This window comes from Cyprinus carpio, chromosome B8, assembly GCF_018340385.1.
Source record: "Cyprinus carpio isolate SPL01 chromosome B8, ASM1834038v1, whole genome shotgun sequence".
Classification (NCBI taxonomy): Eukaryota; Metazoa; Chordata; class Actinopteri; order Cypriniformes; family Cyprinidae; genus Cyprinus; species Cyprinus carpio.
In genome coordinates this window covers 18,518,601-18,545,424 of record NC_056604.1, presented here as the reverse complement: position 1 = coordinate 18,545,424, position 26,824 = coordinate 18,518,601, and the positions used below count along the sequence as shown (strand labels likewise).

The window sequence follows — 26,824 nt, the reverse complement described above, 5'->3', positions numbered from 1 at the left end:
TATTTGACTATCAGAAGGTGACAAACTTAGGTAAAACTAATACAGTGAAGTTGGTAAGAGCTTTATAAGGTTTCCAGGGATTTTCAAAGCATAATTATCAAAATATATCCCATGCACAACTCCACATTGCCACATTTTAGAGACGGTAATAGTCTATCTTTTAGTATGTAATTATTGTGCAATAAGTAAAATAAAGTAACCTCTCGCCGACGTCTTTTCAGTGCTGTACTAAACTTTGCTGGGTTGGAGTGCACCCCCTAATCCTGTCAACTACCTAAAAACCGAGGACATCATCTCACATGGTGTTGGTCTTGCATTTACACGCCGACGCTCATATGGTTTTTTCTTGTGTAATGGCATTTGTCTTTAAATTAAATCCAACTGCTTCTCATTATTACACAGTTTCAGAGCCTACGTGGATGCAAGGAATTTGTTTATTATGTTCCTTGATTATGTGTATGAGTGCGTCTTGCCTTTTTTCAAGACCAGTGAAAGCTGTTTAAAAAAAAATAAATACCCAAATAAAAAATAAAAAGCATTTTCAACTGATGTCTTTTATTATTTGTAGAATACGTAAAACTTCAGCCTAGACCCTATTTCCGGCCCTTGCACCCCTATCCTCCTCCCTAAATATCCTTCCTCCAATTCATTTTACTTTCTTTGACTTTCAGAAAAAACAGAAAACCTCTTCCAGATACAACATCCTTCATATAGTGCTCTATTTATCTCCTCCATCTAACATAGAATGAGAAAGACTATTCTGGCTGTGTAAAACATCTCCCTTTCTCTTCTGGCTGCCCTCCGGTGTGCTGGTTCTCAAACCATACAGTCGCAGAATGTGTTTGGTGGCATTCATCTTTACCGCTCCAGAGCCCTATGACTCTGAAGCGCGCTGTGCGACGCTTCCCCCCCTGATTTAACGTCTTCCAATCCGCGTGAGGGAGCAACAGATATCGTCCCTCCCTCTACCTGCCCCCCCCCCCCCATAATCGAATTGAAAACCCTATCTTTATAATTACATTTAGCTTTTTTAAAATGTGCCCTACATGATTAAAATGGGTCCTTACTCGCGCGCTTCATTTTCGCACGTTATTCGTCTCAATATACTGTTTTTACCAAGACTTTGGAAATGGCACGGGACTATCAGCTGAATACCAACAAACACTGAACGAGTACTCGTGACCAGTTCAGCACAGTTGTGAAAATCACTGTAAGTGCCTCGGAAACACCCTCCAAAATCTCTGCTTCCTGTTCAGACCACAATCTGCATTTACCTGACACACTGTTCCATTTGTATTTCCCGAACAATGCTGCTTCATATAAAGGGACACTTTCCTGATCTTAAAGGTCATCCAACCTGCACCCTGCATAGTGGCCTGGGTGACCAAAAATCTTGCTTGTTCTACCGCTGCTGCACATGTTTGGACCAGTGCCGTGGGCTTCCCTTTTGAAACAGCTAATGCAACATAGCAACTGATGTAATCTCGTCTGAACGTCTGAATCATTAAAGAGAGAAAAAAACCCTGGCTCACAGTGACTGAACGATGAGCAGCTATATGTAACTTCTTCCTTTTTTTTTTTTTATAAATCATTAAAAGGAAATGGACTTTACACTTTACTTTCATTGGTTTACCTTGGCGCCTTATTACATTCTTACAATATATAAAACTTTAAATATAGGGTGGCGGGATATGTCTTTGCACTTTAAACTCAATGTTTGGTCGTCACATAAACCTTGAAAAAATAATTACCATTTTTGAAGCCAGGATATTCTCACATTTTATTTTTTTATTTGTTCTTCTCTTTTACTTCCTTATTATTTTATATATATATATATATATCTATATATATATATATATATACCCTATTACCCTACTATCCTATAACTCTATATATATATAATTCATATTCGAGGTTTCGATTTATTAGTAAAATAATGTCTGCGGGAAAACAAACAATATAACTTTTACTGTATATTTGAACAGCTGTATTTTTCAGTATTTTTTTTATTTATTTTTTTTGGTTAGGAAACATTTTGTGTTTAATCCTGTACAACCGTTTATAAGTGATGCATGTCTTTGATAACCGCAAAGGTGACCCTCCAAGCCAGCATGTTCCTCAAAAAAAATATATTCATTGATGAAAACCATAATATGATTTGGATTGTGAAACACATTTAGTGCACAAACAAGAGTCTGAAACTCTCACAGGATTTCAGAGTATGGAACATTACAAGATTGCATCAGCCTCTCTCTTTCAGTTGTTAACTCTTGTTCCAGGTCCTGGACTCTTGGCACAGGTTGTGCTGAATCATGGGATATGAAACAAAGCCTGGCTGGGCGAAAACTGACAACTAATGAAATAACTTTGTGGGGTATCAAAAGAAAAGGGAGGGTAGGAAAGCCAGGTGAGGATGTTTGGCTGGTATTCTTCACAGCCCTCAGTGCCGCGGTCAGCCTCTTAGCGACCTGACTATGAGAAAAACATGTTTTGGCCAGTGTTTCCGCCCCTGAGCTGAGGTATATATTACAGCTGCTGATGACACCCACCGGATGGCACACCCGGAGTGGTAAGATAGCATAGATTGATTTATTATTATTACTAGTTTGTGTTCTTTTCATATTTTCAGATATTTTAGCTACTTAATTGTGAATGCAAATCTACACATCAACATTGTCAAGTCATGCACTCTGATGCTTTTGCGATATTTAATATTACCCCACAACTGACACTAATAATTATTGTTGTGCTCCTATTTTATTACATAATGTTATCTCCGAACAAAGCTCATCACACACTCCATATGGTTCACTAGGCAACTGATCACCAGAACCCTGCAACCAAGCAAAAACAACCAGTTGCCAGCAACTTCAAGGTACAAACACGTTCCCAGAGTATGTGTGGTGTGAATAACTCATCAGTTACTCTTGCTTATCTTCCTTAATACTTTCTCTCCCGTCTTTTGATTCATAGTTGGTCATCTACGAACAGGAAAACTTTCAAGGCCTCGCCCTGCGTCCCCAAAATGAGCTGACTGAGCCCTGTCAGACCAACATCCAGGAGGCGGCGACGTGGCGGAACGTGGGGCTCAAATACTGGTGCTGTGTGGAACGTGCGTGTTGTGTGTGAAGACACAGGAAAAATACGCACGTTTGCGGGGGTTTTATTGCGTTACATTCAATAAATAAGAAGTGAATATTGAATAATGTACATTTCAAACATAAATTGTTTAATTTGTACGGATATTTTGTTTCCTCTGCCAAGGATTAACAATTCTAAAAGACAGCGACGAACAGCCTTAAGGCTTTTGCTTTGATGTCAAGCAACACAATTACAATGCATAATTGTGACTGTAAAATATATATATTTTAGGTATGGGAGTATATATTTTATTAGCCAATTTGATTATTACACAGATCTGGCAACCCTGTTTCAGACACACTGAAACAACTCCATACCACTCACATAATCTGTCAACACAGACAAGTGGACTGATACAAACAGTGAAATGTATCAGTTCTGCTGGACTGTTATGTCAGTTTTCTTGGTCTTATCAGATTGGAGAACTGTTATGTAAAGGAAAGTGAATGAGCAAGCAAAGTAAAGACTTATACATCTTTTGTTCCAGGTGGGTGGGATATGAGCAGCCCGGCTGTAAGGGGGAACAGTATGTGTTTGAGAAGGGTGAGTATCCTCGCTGGGACGCCTGGACCAACAGCAGACGCAGTGACTGCATCGTCGCCTTCCGCCCCATCAAAGTGGTAACTAACAGCTATCTCCAGGATTATAAAATTGTCTAATATATACAGTACCTGTCAAAAGTTGGGATTCATACTTAATTATGACTTATTTTACATATATGAAAATAATAGTTATTGTCATAATCAAACTATAAAATTGAATTATGGAATTATATAGTGACAAAGGAAAACTAATTATTAGCTTCCCCAAGTCCTCTGGACATTCTCTCACCAGCATATCATAAAACTTTTGAGTCAGGTGTGGTCCAAATGTGTATATTAATGAATATTTCCCAATGAGGGGCTCTTAATATTCTGTTCTGCACTTCCTATGTCCTTGCAGGGACAGCCAGGAACACAAGATCGTACTCTATGAGAACCCAAGCTTCGCTGGGAAGAAGATTGAGATCACAGATGATGATGTTCCCAGCTTCCACGCTCATGGATACCATGAGAAAGTCTCTTCAGTTCGTGTGCAGAGTGGCACGTGAGTAAAACGCTGACACGAGTATAGTGAACTCACATTTAAGACCATTTCTGACACTTTCCAGGCTAACCTTTAAATGTTCTCCTGCATAGTAATTGTTTTAGCTCATTTCTTGTTGTTATCTTGGTTCCAGCTGGGTGGCCTATCATTACCCAGGATATAGAGGCTACCAGTACTTGTTTGAGAAAGGAGAATTTAAGGATTGTGCTGAGTTTGGGGCCGTGCTGCCTCAGATCCAGTCCGTGAGGCGCATCCGTGACATGCAGTATCACCCAAGAGGGGCCTTCCAACCCTCCACCTGAGTTCCCAGCACTTCTCCTCAAACCCTAAAGATTTCCTTACTCTTCACCTCTGAATGCTTATCTTTGACTCTTTCAGTTGCGTCAGTGATTCTGTTTGCTACTGCTGAGAAATAAATAAGTGATTTTGCGTTATGAATGTTTCTGAGCTTTTATTTGGGCATTCACTGTTTTATAAGTAAATTTGACTTTTTGAAATCTATAGCTGATTGATTCTTTTAATTGCTCCATGATTAAAATATTGCATTCAGTGTATTACATTTGAAACTGACATCTGAACCTGCCTCATATCAAAGATTCAAGATTATTCACAATTCAAAACACGTTCATATTTTTTAGCTAGGAAATCCCATTGAGATCAATAATCTTTTTTGAAAGTCTCTTTACTCATGTCTCATTGAAGACCATTTATTTGATCAAAAATATAGTAAAACAAAAAAAAAAAAAAAAAAAACAAAAAAAAAAAAAAAAAAAAAAAAAAAAAAACCAGTAACTTGTGAAATTATTACAATTGAAAATAGTTTTCTATAATAATATATTTGAAAATATCATTTATTCCTGTGATGGTAAAGCTGAATTCTTCGCAGCCATTGCACCATTCTTCAGTGTCACATGATCCTTACTGAACCCCTGCTGAATAAAAGTTTCTGACCCTCAACGTCTGAAAAGTAATATACATTTAAAAATGTATGTCCATAATAAATTAGCAGAGTTTGCATGTCTTGGTGTATTTGGAATATTCTGATTATATGTTTAATAGGAATATTCCAATAGCTGTGAACCATGTTAATGTCTTTTCAGAATGAGCTTTAATCAGAATTTGGACTATTATGTGCACATTAACACAGAGTTTTCTGGCAAAGATGGTGTTAATGGATGAGCTCTTCCCAGTGGCTTTATAGCCTTGGAAAAAAAAAAAAAATTTTTTTTTAAAGGCTCTAAAAACACACTTTTTTTTTTGTTTACAAGAATTAAAATAAATTTTTAGTCAATTTTTATTATGTATTTACAGTATTGGACACTGGCATTACAACAGTGCAATAAACATATTTACAGTCAAATTTAAAATAAAAAGGACAAATTACCCTTAAACAGACTATAACAACTATAGGCAGACAATGAAAAGAAGCTGATAATAGAAAAAAACAAAACAAAAAACAACAACAACTATAGGACACATTACTCACATACCATCAGCATACCAACATCACAACATTGACATCACGTGTGAAGACACATGCGTAACAAACGTGACTACTGGTCAGAACCGCTGTTCATTAACAGGTGAAAAGTGCTTGTTAGGTGGGAGTGGCACAACGGCCCAGCGTTTTTTAAAACACGGTAACAACAAGTGTGCAATGTAATGTGAAAAATCAATGTTTACAGTACTTTGACATTTCAAATTTCCCATAGCAAACTAGTAAACAAACAAACAAAAGAATTCATGATGTATGTAACCAAGAGTGAGGGACACAAATGAAACTTTTCTCTTCTGTATTAATTCATTATCTTATAAGGGAAGAAAAACCAGATTTTTATGCTCATTGTGCAATTTCCCATCAACATTTTTAGCCCATTGTTTAAGCAAGTAAAGTATTGGGATAAAAAGAAGAGCGTAAAGTGGAATGACTGATTGTACATGCGCAATTTTTCCAATCATGATATTATTATGGATTCAAACATGATGGAAGATATGATGGAATGGTGAAAGCTAGACAAACTGAGGCAGCACACAGAGCTTTGCATGTCTGAATGTCTCAAATCTGAACAACAACAACAAAAAAAAGAAATTAGTTATTAAGAGTGAAGACGTGAAAACAAATGATGAACTAAATTCATTCAGTGGCGCATCCAAACAGGTTCCCACACGCACATCAACACACATACAGGACCGCTGTTCTTAAATGAATTTTAACTCCATTTTTGATCATTAAAAATTAACCATTTCCTTTCAAACTAACATTCATACAAATATAACATTCTGTGTTTTACATTTCATCATAACTAAATACACTTTCTATACAGACAGCTCAGCTTTGATTTGTCGACTATTAAAGTTTAGAAATAAAATTGTGATCGTCTATGGAAATGCATGTGCAACTGATAACTAAAACCATCAACTGAAAAGAAAAAAAAAATTAGAATATGACAAACAAACAAAAAAAATAAAAAATAGCATGAAAACTGTACTAATATGAACATACAAGGGTAAACCAACATCATACTCCAGTTATATGAAGCACTTCAGGTTACTCGTAGGTGCATGTGGTCCCACAGTTCTGCTATAAGGTGTTATCTCGCTCACTAGTGGCTCTATGCAAAAATAATTATCTCGAATGACGGAGAGCTGACGAGAAACTTGACAACGCATAGATTGACACACACTTCACACACAGATCTCTGCTTTGCCCTTTAAGTCAGTCAGAAATCTTTTAGAAAGGCACCATGCACATGTACATGACTCAGGCTGAAGAGGAAGGCTTGAAAAACCAACGAAACAGAAAGATGTTGTAGTCAGCAGCAGCAGCAGACTTCCCGTCAACTCCAGGTCAAAGGTTAAGGCTTCTGTCACAAGTTACAGCTACAGATACTGCAGTTATAAGGCATCCTGAAATGATGGGGAAAACACACGGGACATGTGGTTTGTGTTAGAGGACACCGAAGTAAGAGACTCTGTAATAATTAACAATAAGTAACAATACAAGTTACAATTTTCCTCCAATACAAGTAGTACAACTTCATTATGTCTTACTGATTTTTAATACAAACACAAAAAATTATGCTTTACTAGCCTGACAATATGTCATGTAAATGCCTTACTCTATGCATTTTTAAGGGGTCAAAAAGGTCATGAATTGTTTAAACAAACTTGGTAATCATGCATAAATTTCCTTGATTTGTTTATTTGTGTTCTGGTGGCTTATTTAATGACAATTCACAGAAAACGCAAGTCATATGATTGGCTTTTGTAGTTCTAGGAACTAGCCAGCATGATGTTTCCTAGAGAACCGATTTCTCCCTCGGGCCGTTTTCCTGTTGCATTCTCACTGGCAGTAGGAACTCTGAAGCAGCCGATGGTGACATCTGGTTACACTTTATTTTAAAGTGTCCTTGTCACAGTGTAATTAAACATTTAAGTACTGAGTAATATTAATTAACTATATGAACTTACTATATGGTTAGGGTTAGGATTAGGGTTGTGTGCATGTAATTATGCATAATTTATTGTTATTATAATAGTAAAGTACATGTAACGTGTAACAAGGACACCTTCGAATAAAGTGTTACCCGACATCTTTATTCACAACTGGTGAATGGAGGACGCCGTGATCGGAGCTGTTTCTGTTGTGTGTCATGGGTTTCGTGATTACAGAGATGGAATGTGAACGCACGATTTATGCAATTGATAAAAAGCATGAAAATCTGACTAAATATCCTATGACAACTTGCAATGTAACATATCATGGAGGCTGAGAAAAGAACACAATGCTCCAGACAACAGGAAGCTAAGTGCCATTAGCGCTGCAGCATGGAGTTACTATTTTTACATGGCTTTTTAAAAATGACTACTCTGAAGTAGGAGCTAAATTAGTTCCCCCAAATGGAGTCCCTAGAACTAAATACATTTAGTGGAAACTTCCACCAATAGTTCTAGGAACTATGAAAGGGTTCCTCCATTGCGAAAGCCCCTATAGGTTTAAAACAACATAAGGGTGTCCTTTTTTGACTGAACTATTCTAAATGAATGTATTGTATCTAATAATCATGCCAATAATTTAAGTGGAATCATTTTTAGCTAGCATGTAGGGAATCATTTGTATTACTCTACTTTAACATTAAATGTTGCTGTCAAATATTCAAAGCCCTTAAAGGAATCTTTATTTGATCTATTGCTTGCAATTAAAAAAAAAAAGAAAAGAAAAGAAAAGAAAAATGTAACATTTTTTAATAAAGTGTCAATTTGTTTTTGCTATGGTATCAAAAATTGGGTTTAAAAAAAAACAACTACAGAAATTGTGACTAGCCTAGTTATAATGTAATTGCACATACAGATAGATAGACCATTTACCTGCTTGTTCAGGCTGTACTGTCGTTTTCATACTGACTCAAACGTTTTTTAGTCTTTAGTTCTTTCAGCCACTGAGGTGAGGACTCTTCTCTGTGAGGGGATGAAGAGAGAAAACATATCAAAAACATGCCACACCATGATAGTCAGTACTGCCAAACAAGAGACGATTCTGAGACTTCCTGATGTCTATTGAGCTAAAAGCACTCACCCATTCTCTTTGCCGCCAGCAGGAGGCAGCACACGGGCGGCTCGAGGCAAGAATGGAGATTTGGGTGAGCGTGAGAGCTGAGAGGGTGAAGGGCCGTCTGTCTGATTGTCCGACTCTCCTCTCTTCTTTAGCTGATTCTGAAATGAATGACCGAATCTCACGTCAAACAAGCTCCAAACAAATTCATACAATTATAGCCTGTAAGACCTAAAACAAACATTGTCAGGAAGGTGTTTAATCACCAAGATTTATATATTTTTCTTAATAAAAAGTTATGAACTGCAGCCATGTATATCATATTTGATATGCAAATTTCAGTCTTCAACATGATCAAAACTTCACTGAATTTTCTACATTCCTTCTGTCGTCTGATTTGACAGTTCATACTGTTTTAGTAAGTAAAAATGATAAATATAACCTTCAGGTCATAATATTCACCTTTTTGCCCCAACTAAGTATTGAGTGCTGTACATGCTCATACTTTTTATGTTCATACTTTTCAGTTGGCCAAGATTTCTTAAAATCCTTTCTTTGTATTGGTTTTTATTAATTTTTATTAATTTTTTGTGATATTGTGTTTTTGGTTTTTTTTTTTTTTGTGTTTTATATATATAAATTTTAAGAGAAAAAATTTTTGATATATATGTGTGTGTGTGTAAAATGTATATAATTGAATTGTTTAATTTTTTTTTTGGTTTTTGTGTGGTGTTTGTGATTTTTGTTGATTTTTTGATTATATGACCAGCACCTGTATATATATACCTCCTCATTTTAAAACACCACCGCACGCCACTGACGTATATATACACATTTGTCTGTTATACTGTATATCACTGATTAACATTACAAGCTTTCAGATTTTGTCTAAAGTTTCAATAAACGGTTACATTTCCAAAAATGAGATTTTCCAGACTTTTATTTAATTTGTCAGGCTTTACAAGGTTATGGAAATGGAAACAGGTGGAAAAAATCCCCAAAAACCCCTCACCTTGAGAGCAGATGGGTCCATGCCAGGGAAGAGCGCCACTCTCTGAGGCTGAGACATGGAGGAAGTACGGGATTCAATTCCCTTGGCCTGCTCCTCAGAGTCTGACTCCTCACCCTGCTTAGAAGAGCCTGTCTTCTCCTCTACATACAGAGAGAAAGACTGGCGTAAATGCAGAGGACTAGATTTTATTGACTTTGCGACAGTACAAAGACAATTATGATCTAAAGAGGACTTGTGTCCTACAAAAACCCAACCTCATGGGATGAGCTGTGCAGGCACACATGCGTCTCACTGCAAAGATGTGCGTAATACCTGTTGAGTCCTTATAGCGCCATTCATCATCTGCTCCGGTTCCCTCGGGTACTTGTGATAAGAGGGCACTGTGACGGTTGGCTCGAGAGGGTGGGGCTCTGCGAGTGCTCTTCTTGTTCAAACTGACCCTGGCGCGTAGTGCGCTAGAGTCTAACAGTGTTGTGGGGGTCTACAGACAAAGACAGCGACATGTCAAACAAATGCCATGTACAGTTTTGTGTTTGCATTCAAATTTATAGAGATCGTTCTCAAAAAAATGAAAACGTGTCATCATTCACTTGCCTTCATGTCATTCCAAACCTATATGACTAAATTTTTCTATAAAACACCAAAGATAATTTAAAGAATGTTGGTAATCAAACCATTTTAGTTCCTATTGACTTTCATTGTGTTTCTTTTCCATATAATGGAAGTCAATGGGAACTGAAATTGTTTTGGTTACCAACATTCTTCAAAATATGTTATTTTATGCTGCACAGGAAAAAGTCAAACAGGTTTGAAACGACATGATGGTGAGTTAATGATGACAGAATTTCCAGATTTTGCATCAACTGTCCTTTCAGTGAGACGTGAGAGATTTCTGTCAACCCACTTTAAGTCCATTCCACCAAAACTTTGACACTTCAAAAAGTTCATAGACACTGTAAAAGTAATCCATATGAATTAAAGAGATACTCCACCCCAAAATGAAAATTTTGTCATTAATCACTTACCCCCACGTCGTTCCAAACCCGTTAAAGCTTTGTTTGTCTTCGGAACACAATTTAAGATATTCTGGATGAAAACCGGGAGGCTTGTGACTGTCCCATAGACTGTCAAGTAAATTACACTGTCAAGGTCCATAAAAGTATGAAAAGCATCGTCAGAATAGTCAATCTGCCATCAGTGATTCAACCGTAACGCTATGAAGTGACGAGAATACTTTTTGTACACGAAGAAAACAAAAATGATGACTTTATTCATCAATTTGTCTCCTCTGTGTCACTCCACATCAGCTTAGTGGCATTTTTGGCGAATCTGAGCTGTACGCAGGTAGCGTACACTCTTCTGTGTCAGCCGCGACACAGGATGCGCTGTTTTCTTTCAAATCAAGGAGTAAATATACGTAGAAAACGTATCCTTGTGGCGATACCGAAGAGCGCACGCTGCCTGCGTACAGCTCAGATTCACCAAAATGGCACTACGCTGATGTGGAGTGACACAGAGGAGACAAATTGATGAATAAAGTTGTTATTTTTGTTTTATTCGCATACAAAAATTATTCTCGTCGCTTCATAACGTTACGGTTGAATCCCTGATGGCAGATGGACTATTCTGACGATGCTTTTCACATACTTTCTGGACCTTGACTGTGTAATTTACTTAGCAGTTTATTGGACAGTCTCTTTTAATCCAAAATATCTTAAATTGTGTTCCGAAGATGAACAAAGCTTTTACGGGTTTGGAACGACATGGGAGTAAGTGATTAATGACAAAATTTTCATTTTGGGGTGGAGTATCTCTTTAAGTGGTGTAATCAATTAATAAAAGTCTAAATTCAATCTGTTCATTTCTGTCATGGACTTTGACACAAACCTCTTACATTTCATTAAAACTATCTTAATTTTGTTTTGAAGATGAATGAAAGTCTTATGGGTTTGGAACAGTATGAGGGTGATTAAATAATGACAATTTTCATTTTTAGGTAAACTATCCCTATGGTTTAAGGGTGAAGACTGACCTCTGGGAATGGGAGCTCTGTCTGCTTTTGAGGAGACGTGGTCAAGCCATCTGGTGTGTCAAAGAGATGGGGCTGTCCGGCTGTGTGGGGTGGGGTGGGCTTCCGTGGAGATGGGGTGAGGTTGTCATCAGATGAAGGTGTAGCTGGAGTGAGGCTGGGGAGTAGAAAAGAAATATTTGAGCACACTTAAATGTTGTCTGTATTTGTGCAGAAAATGTAGAAAGAAAGCAAAAACATGACAGTAAAACTAGGTTGCTATGAGGTTCAAACTGAGCTTTTTTATCACACCTCACCAATGTATGGCCAGTGAACTGTAAAAAAAATTAAGTAGCTAGATTTATGCATAAATATATTAAATGTATAAATACTACAGTGTACATATTCATGTAACTATTAAGATTTCTGATTATTTATTCATTATCATATTTTTCCTTACATATTTAAATTGTCACTTGTAACACAAGATGAACAAGAAACAGCAGCTCAAAAACGTAGACAATGTCCATATTTGTTCCCAGTTGAAATGAACACTAGAGGCAACATCTTTTTGCACAACTTTTCAGCACAACTTTTATTCCTTTTCACACAAAGGCTGCATCAACAAATGGGTTATTATATCACTTTTGCAGTTTTTAACACTATTGGGTAAGTTTAGGTTTGGGTTTGGTGTAGGGGATATTTTCCATCACAATAGATCATTACCTTTTAGTGACACTTCCCGGATATTTGAATACTGAACAGCCACAATACGTACCTCAAGCAGCTTAATAAAAATGCAGCAATACGTGCCTGTACCAACGTAATACAAACATGCGACGATCACATATTGAAAGTGTGTTTTAGGTGCCACTCTGTGGACATTTCCATTTGAAACTGTCGTGAAACGTGCAGTAAGGTATGTAACTACAGTGCTGCAGGAATGTATATAGAGGCACATATTTTCATGAGCTTGGGTTACAGACTTCTGTCTGGCAATGTATGCTAGACTTAAACTTACAATACGATCCTTACAATTAACTATGCATTCAATCTTCCTCCTATAGAACTAAGTTCCCACCCTACATTTTTTTTTTTCTTTTTCAATAATCCATTATACTCGGATTGTATGGCAAAATATGGAATAAAAGATCTGTCACTACTTCTGTTACATCACCACTTTAACAGCAGATGGTTAGTAGCCCATTGATTTTAATTTGATTTGCACACGTCATTTATGCCTACATGAGTGCTGGTTCATATAATTGAATTTAAACCATGTATAATTTGGCAGTTCCTAATAAAGTTACCGGCCAACTGTGAGTACTGAGCGGCTACATCAACATCCCTGTTAAAAGACAACACATATCCACCCATCCAAAGATCATTTGAGGGCACAGATACAACCCATCCAACCCAATGATTAACATACTGTATATCAGCTCTCATTTCATCTGAATCCCTTGCATTAGTCACTGCTGCAACCAAACCTCTCTGACAAGCCCAGTCTGATCTATAATGAAGATGCATCTGCCTTTGTGTCTGTCCATGAGGTCATTATAGCTCTGTTATAGATGACCCACTCAAAAGATGCAATTGATCCTGGTGTTGAGTTACAAACAGTGACTGCGGATAATTTGGAGTCATTCATGTACAGTGTATATGTTAGTTTGAGGACATAGACAGTTGTTTGATGATTTTATATGGTTTTGGGAGGCATGTGTTTACCTGTCATCTGTGCGAAGTCCTGTCTCCCATGTGCCGTACTGGCTGTCGGTCTCCTGCACCAGATTGTCTGTGTCTTTATTCTCCTCCGGTCCTCTACCATACTGCTTTACCAGCTCCTGTAGAGAGAACAAAGAAAAATAAAAAAACAAAGCTACTAAATTAATATAATTTCACACAGGGATGTCTTTTTTTTTTTGAGGGAGTAACAGTTGCTGATGGGTTGACGAGACAGGAAATTACCAAAGAAAAAATAAACAACTTAAATTTCATTCAACTGTTTGTGTTTAGTATCCATGGAGACCTGTGTTCAAATCCTGAAATAACACAGCACCTTTCAAAAGTTTGGGGTCAGTAAGATTTTTTTTTTCTTCTTAAAGAAGCCTCTTATGCTTATGTCAAGATCAAAAATACAGTAAAACAGTAATATTATGATGTAATATTTTACTGTTTTCTATTTTAATGCATTTTATTATCATTTATTCCTGTGATGACAAAGCTGAATTTTCAGCATCATGATTCCAGTCTTCAATGTCACATGATACTTCAGAAATCATTCTAATATAATGCTGAAGAAACTGTTTTTATTACAACCAATGCTGAAAATGTTGTGCGGCATTTTTGTGGAAACCTTGATAAATTATTTCCAGATTATTTAGAGAGAGAGAGAGAGAATGTACAAGTCTGTCACTTAAAAAAAAAGGATTTTCTTAAAAAAAAAAAAAAAAATCTTATTAACTCCAAACTTTTGAAGGATAGGGCTGCACGGTTATGACAAAAATCATAATTGTTGATTATTCCCTTGAAATTGTAATTGTGAATGATGTTTATACCATTGTTTGATGGAACTGCATGCCGGATTTTTATATGAAAATAAACAAGCTGAAATCACTCTAACTGAAAACCTTTTAGTACTTTTCTGTAGTATTAAACCTCAAAATGTCAACTATACTTAGGATTGGTTTCTTTAAATAAATAAAAAATAAAAAAATTTAATGGTATTATAAATGTAATACTAAAACTAAAATTAAATTAATAAGAAAAAGCCTTTAGATAACATGTAGAAAAAAAAAAAAAGCATCTTAAGCACACCGAATAACATAAGTGGACTTATGTGGCATCCATAATTGTAATCGCGATTAGAAATTCGATTAATTGTGCAGCCCTAGTAGTATATAAAACAAACTGTTTAATATCAAGCCGTTTTGTTTAATAAAGCCAAAAATACCGGAAGTGAACTTGACAGTCAGTGATCATCATGGGTTTTTCTGAATGGGCATGATGCTACCTGTGGAAAGGCATGAATGAAGATGGAGAGGGAGTTTAATCACCCTGCAGCACTCTAAACAGCCACCAGGTGAAGCTAAATCTCACACTGAACAACCCAGTCACAAACCCAGCCACTCCCTTTAGGGGTGACATCACAGCACCAGAGCTGGACATTAGCCAATCACTGAGTGAAAAGATGCAATCCACCCAGCGGGACATAAAACTGTCTTGTGTGTATCACTGAACAGAACAACAGGACTATTAACCCTGATCACATTTCATCTACAAATCCTGTCAGCACCGGTTCACCATCCTGTAACAAGAAACAACATTAAACTGGCATCCTGGTGTCATAACTGGGCAGCTGCTGCTATTTTCAGGCAGTAATGTAATATAATGTAATATACAGCAAATAATTAGCAAATTTAACAAGAAGCAGAGTCACAAAAACTGTTAGTGTGACAGAGTGAAAATGAATGACTAGGAAAATGGGAACATAGGAACATACTGGTGAGACTCCAATGAAAGTACTGCAATGACCTCATAGACATCTACTGGTTGAACTGGTGAGCGCATCCACTCAACCGTGACTCTTTTAACGAGGAGACTACAGAGGGTACAGTGTATCTAACACACACACACACACACACACACACACACACACACACACACACACACACACACACACACATAGTCATCAGCTCCCTGATCACAACCAAAACTGTGTATGTGACTGTCAGGGGTTTGTGCCAATCAGAACTGAACTGAAAACCCTTTGAGAAGTTCAAATCAATTCCTGAATATGAGGAATATGAATTTGAAGATTTGTATAATTCAAATAAAACGTTTTAAGGTAGTTTTTAATAATAAATTAAACCAAGAATTACCTTAATATTAGTCATTTTGTTTCATGTGCATACTTAAGTATATTATTAATATTAAGCTTTATTTTTTTTTTAGCTATATTTTTAGTCATTTTAGTACTTAAATGTATTTTATTTCACTTTATTGCAAAGACAACGTTTCTAATTGTCTTAATTTGTTTTTCCATCTACAGTTTTATTTACTTTAGCTTTATTTCAACAAAAAATAAATAGTTTTAACAGTTTTATTTAACAATAACAACACCCTAGCATGTAATGTTACTAGTTAGTAAACATTATTTTTAAAAGCATTAGATGATATTAACAATCAATGGGTAAATTGCTAATGCTACCTATAACAATTTGCATTTAATATTTGAATACAGACACAAATCATATAATCACACTGATTGAAATTAATCTTTTACAATAAGTTTCAATTGATTTCTACCTTTTATGGGCACTTTTACCTTTATAAATAATTTTTTTTTCTAAAAGTGTGCATTATCTTTTGAGTCAAATTCTTACATTTTTTTATTTAGTGAATTAGAACAATAAGACCTTTGGGCTGTTACCAATAAAAATGAAATAAGTATCAACAAAATGAATCTTTGCAATGCAGAGAAAACACAGAAGCTGCATCTGAAGAGGCATTTAGATGCATTTACGCACTGTTTAATGCAGGACATGAATGCTTTAACCTGCAGTTACAAAAACATCAATAATGTTTTGATATATTAAACATAAACATTTAAAATTATTTAAATAATAAAAGATACTCTGAATGAATGTGAAATTAAAACTGCCAGTAGGTGGCAGCAAGTCACTGGTAATAAAGTCATTGGGATTGAACCGAATCATTTAAATGGTTGATTCATTCAGGAACTAAACACTCCCTGCGGATACCTCGAACAAGCAATCTGTTCTTGTTTGATTTGTTGTGGTGGACTTATGAAGTTTTTCTGATGTGTGACTTTCTTTGATTCACTGTAAATTCCTCTTTCTGCCATTCGAATTCAACAACCTGTGAGGCATGGCCAAGTCATTTTATATTCACATTTGTTCATGACTAGAAAATGGAACTAGCTAAAAACAATGAGACAATTATTAAACACATAGTCAGAAGTGCAAAATTCAGAATTTAAGACGACGGGTATCGACCTGACCATTAAGTCATTAGTATCCATGAGAGAGACTGTGTGTGTGTGTGTATGTGTGTGTGTGTGTGTGTGTGTGTGTGTGTGTGTGTGTGTGTGTGTGTGTGTAACCGAATGAGAGGAAGAGTGTGTGTTGAGGCTGTTTGCATTAGAGAAAACAGCACAGGATGTCATTCATCAGCTCTGCCTTTACTGTCAGGAAGAGTAACAGACAAAAGAGAGCAGTGAGAATCAGACTGGACAACATCAGAGCAGTTCTCCCACCTGACAAAAAGCTCATCTCACACACACACACACACACACACACACACACACACACACACACACACACACACACACACACACACACACACACAACCACACATTTAGCTTTCTATACGAGGACATAAAATCTTTTTTTTTTTTTTTTATAATGCTAATTATAAATATTCAGAAATCAAACCCTAGCCTATATAAAATTTTAAGTGTCTTTTTTTTAATAAATAAAAGAAGTTAATTCCATTTGATCAATTTTGTGTACATTTGGCTTCACTAAAATATTTTCTATTATATTATACTTCTATTATATGAAGTATTTTATATTAACAATAGCCCGCCCTGGTCTGTAGATATCAGTACCAGCACTGGCTACTAAAAAAAAAAAAAAAACATTTCAGTTGACCCCTAGTCAGAATCACACGCTGGGACAGACAAAAGAAACAGATGTCTGTGTGTACAGCTCAATAACAAGACAGCACACTGATTCAGACAACTCTATGATAGTAACTGCGAGAGTCAACAGAATATGAACCTCTAGTCTTACCAGAGTTACCTTAGTTGCCACCAAAATACCATTACTGCACTTACTGGGTAATATAATAAAACTGTGGTAACTAATACCAAGTCACCACTATCATCAGATAAAGATTAAATGACAGAAAGGTTATACTTGCACTGTTTCAAGTTGATTTAATAAAAATGCAGCAATTTTGGTATTTTGACCAAGACTGTGCTGTATTTATCTATATCTATATCTATATATTGTTATTACTATTATTTTTTGTAAAAGTACCATACTATGGAAATCAAATGGTTGCTTGTATGCAAGCTAATGCCAGAAACGGTATGACAAAGCTTCTCTTAATCGTTGTGTTAAGTAAAAAAAAATAATAACTGAATAACTAATCCAAATCCAAATCCAAATCACAGGGAGGAATTACACTTTTTACGCTGATCACTTGAGCAGAAAAGCCAAGTGGAATGTCTCAAACAGCTGGTGGCTGATTAACCTAAACTTTTAGCACGTATTGCAGCGCTAATTCATTAGCAACGGCAACAAAGACAATGCATCAGTGTTGTGGAAATTCTCTATTTCAATAAAGGTATGAGACAAAAGTTTTTTGAAGATGTATTTTCTTGCAAGAAAGGTCAACAGTCTGGCTGCAGAGTGTGACAAAAAGGCAACACCCCTACTCAACTCACAGACTGTAAGTACGTTTACATATTTAAGGAATTTGCCACTGATGATTCAAACGCGAGTTTTGAGAAATGTAGAGTAGCGCTTGTTGTTTCTCCGATCACAAATGCAGACATGGTTTTATGTTTACGTGGCGCGCTGCAATGCAACTCGTAAAAAGACAGTATAAGTCATTATAATCAGTAATTATGACCCCAGTGGATGCAACAAATGGCTCATTTGTAATGGGTTTTATTGTTTTTGTCTTGTCGCGACGGTGTTCTGACCAGGAGATGGCATGACAGTATGGTAAGGGGTGTAACATTTCCGTCACACGTTTGAGGCATTTGGCCAATCACAATGCACTGGATAGCTGGCCAATCAAAACACACCTTGCTTTTCAGCCCGAAGAGCTTTGTAAAAATCTATGCGTTTCAGAAAGGCGGGGCATAGAGGAGAAACAATAATGTACAGTATGTGGAAAATAATGTGTTTTTTGAACCTTAAACCACATAAACACATTTCATTACACCAAATACACAAAATAATGCTCTTTTTAGCAGCATCATATGACCCGTTTGAGGTGCTTAACTGTCCTCCAGATGTTTCTAAGAAGCCAGGACATCTAAAAAAGCAAACATTAAATTTTTTCTCGTCTCACACTTGTCTTGCACTTAGCTTTCCTGTTATGTCTCATCTATCTCATGACAAACTTAAGCACATTAATTAGACATTCAATAAAGAAAGAACACTCCTTAGTAGAGTAAAGCAAATAAAACTACTAATAATATGAATAAAAAATACATTATCCTCCACAATCAGCAAAATGTCTGTGTGAACTTTTGCACATCTTTGCATATATCTGCCCTCAAATACGCTGAAATGGGTGTGTTCGGTTATAAATCCTTTCATTCCTGGGTTTACTTATGGTAGGTAAATCTTTCAAGTCTCAAATAAAGCTCGCTAATAACAGCAATGCACATCCAACAGACACACCTATGATCTACCTGCTCACCTTGGAAAGCGACTGATTTTCTGCGCCTGCCGAACACACATAAATAAACACACACACACACACACACACACACACACACACACACACATATGCACGCTGAGAGGGAGTGGTACTCAGGACTAACATTAGTTGTAATGGCCTAAAGGACCACACTGACATCATAAGGGTGTAGGTCTAGATAGAACAATTTCTTATTTTAAAGGGCAAGGTCCTGGATAAGAACACTCTTATCTGAACCTTACAGTGTGAAAATAACATATACACAGCAGCAGCAGAGAGAGAGAGAGTGAGAGAGAACTTAAAAACCTCTCACCATCTCACTTACACGAACAGGAAGAGTGCGTCAGGGGAAGCAAAGAAACAATGAACGGATGGAAAGAAAAGATGAGAGGTAGAAAGAAAAGCATATAGTCCTCACTTTAACACCAACACACTGATGTTTGGACATTTATAGAGATGTGTTTGTGTTTCTATTTACACTTGTGAGAGTCTCATCTCCAAATCTGGATCTCCTATTTGTGTTTTCTCAGAGTCAACAAGAGCCTTTCTTCATTTCCAATAGTGCACGTACTGTACGTGTTTATTGGTGTGTGTGCACTTAGAGACTCATTTTCATCTCCTGGCATTCTCATAAAACATTCCCACCAAAGGTGTGGCTACATTTACCTTAGGAACAATCAAACATTAACTGCTGATATTACTGGGTTGTGAAGGAGCAGCGCAAGACACTTGGCAGACTGAATTTACATACATTGAATACAGCTGGAGAAAGACAAGGCTAATCTCTAGCCCTTGAGAATGAATGGCTGCTTTTTAAAAAGTTGACAAATAATATACACCATCAAAAAAGTACAACATTTTGGGGTCTATACGACTTCTAAATATTTTTTGAAAGTAGTCTCGTCCATCAAGGCTTTATTTATTTAATGCAGTAAAAAGAGAAATACTGTAAAATATATATTTTTAAAATAACTGGTTTATATATTTTAATATATTGTACATTATTTTATTCCTGTGATGGCAAAGCTGACTTTTCGGCATCATTACTACAGTGTTTAATGTCAGAAATCATTCTAATATGCTGATTTGCTGCTCAAGAAACATTTATCATCAATGTTGAAAATAGTCGTAATGCTTACTATTTTTGTGGAGAATTCTTCAATGAATACAAAGTTCAAAAGAGAAACATTTATTTAAAACAGAAACCTTTTATAAGATTATAAGTCTACTGTCACTTTTGATCAATTTACTGTGTCCTTGATAAATAAAAGTATTAATTTCTTACAATCTAACAGAACTAGAAACTTTAGAATGCTAGGGTATACTATATTTTGTATTGGTAGACACAGTATTAAAGAAAGCAGTTTGGTCTCTAGTGTATAGTTTTAACATTTCAATCAGAATTTACTGGTGCTTTTGCTTCAAATAATATGCTTCAAGTGCAGAGGCATTGTTACAAAGTTCAAACTATTCCCGTCAAAATGTCCATATCCCAGCTTGTCCATGTGTGATAATATATAAGTACTGCTGAAGGGGAAATAGAGCTCTCTGTCTGTGTATGTCACCGAGAGAGTGGTGACGGTCGAAGGACACAGGAAGCAGCCCATTATGGCTAGTTAATTCTGTTACAATGATTACCTGTTTTGACTGTTTCCTGTGACACTGTAACCAAAGATCAATGTACAGTACAGCTCTTCCTTTTGTTCAATACTTCTGACACACAAGCACACAAATAGAGTCTGATTGATGGAGGAAAAACCCTTGGCTGACAGCAGAGTGAATGAGCATTATGAGATGTGACATAACTGAAACTCAGCTATCGGGGGGGATATAATGTAGCTGAGAACCTGCCCACCAGCATTCCCTGATTTACTCAACCAGTACAACACCGTTTTCATCTGGCTTATACTGTATATACTTAAATACCAACAGGCACTGACTTTGAGGCACAACTCTAACAACATCACAAATACTTGATCTTTTGGTGCAAAACTGAGAACATGCATGCAAATGTCTAAGAAGTGTATGCAAACTCTCCTTGCAATGTACTGGCAGGTTTCAGTATGCATGAAACAGTATCCTTGCAGACGATGTTTCCATTTTGTGTCAACTGTGCTGACCTAGCTTTCCCAGAATGCCCTTCTGGGGTCACTGTATCTCTAAGCTTTTCTCATACCACTGCAAAGGTCAAGCAACCAACAAACACAAGCAAAGTAGGTGATGGAGAGGCACCGGGTACAAAAGAAAGAAAGTGTATGCAAAATATGGTTTAAAAATTAGGCTCTAGATGTAAAAGTTAATCCAGATCGAATGACATACGAAGTCTCTAAATACATCTCCTATATAAATGCTGTAAGCCTAATGTTTCCTCACCCTGTTCCTGGAGGCTCACCAACAGTACACATTGTGGATGTGTCCCTTATCCGACCCATCCATTTCAGGTCTTGCCCTGAACACGAATATGCCTACTTCCATACTATATAGTAGGCGAAACAGAGTATGTGATTTGAAAATTCATAGTATTCATAAAACAGTAGGTAAAAAGTACCCGGTTGACCTACTACGTCCACTGAGATTCTTAAGTGAGCATTCAATAAACACTTTACTATGCCATTAAGCCACAGGAAAGGGATGGGAATGTGAGTGAAGCAACTGACAGCACAAGTCCCACGACTATGACAACTTGACAGATTTAGTACCTGGCAGTATAATAATACTACAAACATTCATAATACATATAGAATATACTTTTTAAATGGTTATAAAGTTTGTTTCTCATCCACCTTAGAATATACTCAGACAATATGTGATTTTGGATGGACCACGGAAACCTCTACTAATAAGCTGGTGGAATCAGATTGAAATGAGTGTAAATCAGATGTGTTTAATCAGGAAGAGTTTTAAAATGTGTAGTGTTTGTGTGCTTCCAGGAACAGGGATGGGAAACACTGTTACAGCCATCAAAATGCCTCCAAATTCACCGCTTTTAACAAAAATAAATGTGATAGTTTTGGTAATTGAATCTCTGAACATGTGTTATCGTATTGTTTTTACTGTCCATATCTCATTTATAGACTTGCTGCCTCACTGCCTTATCAGGCAATGACTTTGCAGGTAGCGTTTTTACATGGAGGCACCTCATGAAACTAATTTTGGACAAGCTTCTGGGGCAGCGCAACGGTTTAATGATCTACAACAAAATAGAACGAGTTTTGGTGATAACTAAATGAATATTTACTATAGTACTGATTTCTCACTAGAAATAACATCAAAAGTGCAAAAAGTTATTCAGAAATATACATTTACACACAAACTGACCATCAAACGCAACTTTCAGACGCATTTGTATTTTTAGCTCAAAGTCACGGAATGGAACGCACAGGATTGTGGGATATCAAAGTCAGTGAAGGATACATCTATGCTGCCTTCAAAATTCGATCAGAAGAAGGTACCTGCGGAGACAGGAAGTTAAGCAGAATTTGGATTTGGACATGCCTTGATGCCTTCGTGCCTTGAAATGCTTCCTCCGAAGGCAGTATTTTAGAGCTTTCGGACACAGCCCTACTTTTTCTGCAAACTTCAGTTCCAACCCTGCTCCCAACACACCTGTTTGTAATTACATTCCTGATTATCTTAATTAGCTGGTTCATGTGTCATTGTGTCATTGTTAATTAGAGTTGGAGCTAAACTGTGCATGAAGGCAGACCTCCAGAAATAGGATTGAGCAGCAATGCTATACAGGCTTCTTTAAAGCAGGAATAGACAACTTTGGTCCTGAAGAGCATAATCAGACACACCTGCCTGTAATTTTTAAGCAATCCTGAAAACTTCTGAGGTTGGATTTGTCAGGTGTGTTTGATAGGGGATGAAGCTAAACCTGCAGGATGGTGGGTCACCAGTTTGGGAGTTGACCACCCCTGTTGTTAAGCTTGAGATAACTACAGAAGCAAGCTCAGTCTCATTTTCAGACAATGACAAAAGAAAGGCATAAAGCCATGGGTTCTCAACTCTGGCCCGTGAGATCCATTTTCCTGGAGAGTTCATCTTCAAACCTAATCAAACACACATGAACAAGCTAATCAAGGTCTTTAGGATCAATATAAAGTTACAGGCAGGTGAGTTTGATCATGGTTGGAGCTAAACCCATGCTTTAAGCAGTTTTGTTTAAATGGAAAGTGACCACCTAGACAAAGATTGAGGGCTACATGGTGCCAGGTGGGAAATCAGTATGTGCACTACTCTGTATTTGTGGTGGGAAAGATGGGTGGTTTTAGAAATGCTGATTTTGGGTAAAGCAGAGATAGAAATTGCATGTATTTCTCTTACAGAAGAGGGAGTGCTCGGCGAAGCCAGCGAGGTGGTTCGTCTGCGCAGGGACAAGCGCTGTTGGCTGCGCAAGCTGAATCTGCGGAAGGATTCACGGCTGCGATTGGCCAGACTGCGTAGAGAGGCAGTCCTCTTAAAGCCACCTCCGTCCTCTCCACATCCTCCTGCTGATCTTCTCTCCACGCTGCTGGAGACCAAATTGAGGGTGCCTTGAAGGGAACGGCGCACATTCCCCATCCAGCCCGACACTTGCGAGTGGGCCACCGACAACTTGTCGCCCAGGTACTCCATCTCTCAGGATTTAGAGTGAATAAATTTAATAAAGGTTTGTGTCCTCAATGTCAAGCTTTTTCAGTGAAGTTATTTAACTTGGGACACTGTGGACATCCAATCAAGAGCTCTTAAATGGAGTCTTTAAGGTCCAATGATGATAGTCCAATTCAACCTTTAGGCAAGTGGCCTCGATTTACAAGAGAATCCAGTTCAGAGAGGTCCGGTTGAAAGTGCATCTGTGTTTAAACTCCATGGTTGGGTAGCACTTTATGATATGGAGGAACTTTCTCTTTAGCCCAGTCCAGCAACTGAAGTGTTGTTCTGATACACCATGTCTCCAGAGCAAGGCCAGAACAGACTGTGCTCCACTCTGCAGTGCAGTACGATACAAACTGCAAATTGCCACCAAGCAGTTGACCGTGATCTAACTTCCAACAATGCTTGACCAAAGTTTTGTGACTATTTCAGTGGCATAGCTCAATGGCTACATTTTTCAATTACGAGTCAGAGATATATAGTAACATAAGGTCACTCAGGTACTCCTGATTTAAGATTATTTAAGATTACATGGAACTATTAGGCTCATGCATGACTCACTGTTGATAGAGTCATTGTTTCTACAATACAGCTTTCCGAGACATCATAGTAAAAGCTAGAACAGAGGACACTGGATTGTCCCAGAGATCACAGCAGTTCTGCAATGCCTCATGCTCAGTGACAAAGCAACAAAGTTATAGTTATTATGTAACCACAGAGGCACCTGCAATTACGTCCCTAAACAAAAAATAGAGTGGCGTGATGTCATGGAGGCTGATTCAATATGCCTTACTTACTGACCTGAGCAACTCTTTTTCAAGTTACATTTCAATCAATCAGTGCATCAATCGCATGCAAATGTTATTCACATTTAATTTCGAAACAACAGCCACGTCACTAGAAATGGTCTGAAATGAGCAGTGCACCACCTCTACATGAATGTTTGAGCGTCTTTTGAATGGATCTGTCAGCAGAGTCACATACTCAAACAAACGCTAGTCAACTCATGAATCAGAGCTGTCAAACACACACTTTCCCAGTCACGTCTCAAACCTGTCAGGCAGCGTGAGCTACTTCAACACAACTGCATCTCCCAAAAAGCATCAAAACTGTCCAAATGTCAAGTCAGAATACGTCTGTAACTCTCAATGAAGGGTCAAACGGAAAACTGGAGACCAAGATGAGTGTTTCCTTATTTCACAAAAGTCCAGGGTGAAAGTCTGTTCTTAAAACATGGAAATTACAAGCCAGAAGTATCCAGGTGATTTCGCAGGCGTTGACTGAAAAAATTCAAATACTGTTTCAAGGTGGTCTTTTCCTGCGGTGTCCTTAAATGTGTCCCTGCAGGTACTGGCAGGTATAGAAATGTGTCAGCTTTCCTGCCTCCGTCCCCCTGTGCTACAGGACTTGTGCTCAAGGAGAAAACAGAGGGAGGAGAAAAATGAGAGCAGAGACAGAGAGGGAGGGGTAAGGGAAGCCTGTGATATGAGCATAAGAGAGAGAGAGTGAGAAAAAGAGAGAGAGGAAGATATATGCACTGCAGTGTTCCCTGCTACTGTTCCAGCTTTGAGAGAGAAAGAGAAGGAGCGAGAGACAGATGGAGAGAGGTGCATTGGTTATGCAATATTGTCAGCAGCTCGTTTTGCTGAGAGCAGAAGAATGCTTTAACAGAATTTGTTAACAGAAACAAATAAATGGGACTAATGGCACATATCTGTGCATGTTTGGAGACATTCACTCTGGCTTGTAAGGATTTTAAAGCACATGGTTCCTGAATTAGTTTGCATTGTAAATGTACACAATCTGTCATGCAAACATCACTGATGACCAACCAAACCTTGCTGTTCTTTTTTTGGCCCGACATTTATTTCCATATTTCAATTTCAATTCTGATTTTGAGTTTTTGCAATCAACACAGATCACAAGCGAAAAGGGAAATTAACATTAAAATCTTTCTGGACTTCTTAACATATTTTTGGATTCACTGATGTACTGTATGAATTAAACATAATGAGTTCAAATGGGGGAAAAAGGAGAAGACTGAGCAAGTAAAATGCTGAGGTCCAATTTCGCACCCACTAGTGGACTGAGGGTGAATTACACTGTAAATGGAGAAAACAAACCTCATATTAACCTCTCCTGAGACCAAATCTACATAAAAAATAAGACTGATTTTAATAATATTTTATTAATATTATTTATTAATAATATTTTATTGATTTTATTAAGTCAGTTGTGTTTTTTAAACACATACTGTGGGCTTCAAAAGAGACATCATGTAAAGTCTAAGATTCAAGATCCAATTGAAATTTTGAAATGAAGTATGTTTGAAATATTGTTACCTAAAATGAATGGTGAAAACACGGGAAAGGAAAGGACATGACATGTGGCCAAGTATGGTTTCACATACTCAGGATTTGTGCTCTGTATTTAACCCATCCAAGTGCACACACACATTAGTGACTTATTTCATGACAAACCACACATCTTATTACAAGATAATCAGCATAGAGGCAAAGATTTAAAATACAGCTACGATATAAACTGACATTGGGAGGATCTGGCTAATGTCCATTTATCGATTAAATGCATACATTAGCCACAGTGCTGAGTGGTAAAATGATGACCATACTTTTATGAATGTATCATCACTAGAGTACTATCCTGTCAGCCTGTTTTTCAAGCGAGTCACAGTCATGATTCAGTCATCTGCCTGATGGTAAAACCACCTCAAGAAACGGAATCTGTTGCTTACTGCATTTTCTATAACTACTGTTTTGATCATACCGTATATTTATTTAGACATCACTCATAGGTTAGTGCTGCTTAGAAAACATATAACGTACATCGACAGTACAGATTATGATAGAGAGGTTTACTTATTCCACCCTAGTTTTGGAAAACTCATAATAGATCTAAAAGCCCA

The 26,824-nt window shown here is 37.2% G+C and overlaps 2 protein-coding genes across 4 annotated transcripts in view; one reads left to right on the top strand and one right to left on the bottom strand.

Annotated features, from left to right (window-relative positions):
• The first annotated feature begins 3,025 nt into the window (after positions 1–3,025).
• Positions 3,026–4,661, top strand: LOC122138148 (beta-crystallin B2-like). Its single transcript, XM_042729097.1, has 5 exons — positions 3,026–3,029; positions 3,061–3,112; positions 3,629–3,761; positions 4,085–4,227; positions 4,361–4,661. Exons 1-5 carry the CDS (start codon positions 3,026–3,028, stop codon positions 4,527–4,529), a joined length of 501 nt encoding a protein of 166 aa, XP_042585031.1. The 3' UTR covers positions 4,530–4,661.
• A 1,683-nt stretch (positions 4,662–6,344) lies between these two features.
• Positions 6,345–26,824, bottom strand: part of LOC109092105 (calponin homology domain-containing protein DDB_G0272472-like) — a 36,647-nt gene continuing 16,167 nt past the window's right edge. For all 3 annotated transcript variants that reach the window (XM_042728975.1, XM_042728974.1, XM_042728976.1), the window contains exons 7-13: positions 13,528–13,643; positions 11,824–11,977; positions 10,104–10,272; positions 9,792–9,931; positions 8,804–8,940; positions 8,596–8,685; positions 6,345–7,134 (exon numbers count right to left, since the gene is read on the bottom strand). In XM_042728975.1, the coding sequence (XP_042584909.1) occupies positions 8,604–8,685; positions 8,804–8,940; positions 9,792–9,931; positions 10,104–10,272; positions 11,824–11,977; positions 13,528–13,643 (798 nt within the window). In that variant the 3' untranslated portion in view covers positions 6,345–7,134; positions 8,596–8,603. The remainder of the gene's footprint in view (positions 7,135–8,595; positions 8,686–8,803; positions 8,941–9,791; positions 9,932–10,103; positions 10,273–11,823; positions 11,978–13,527; positions 13,644–26,824) is intronic.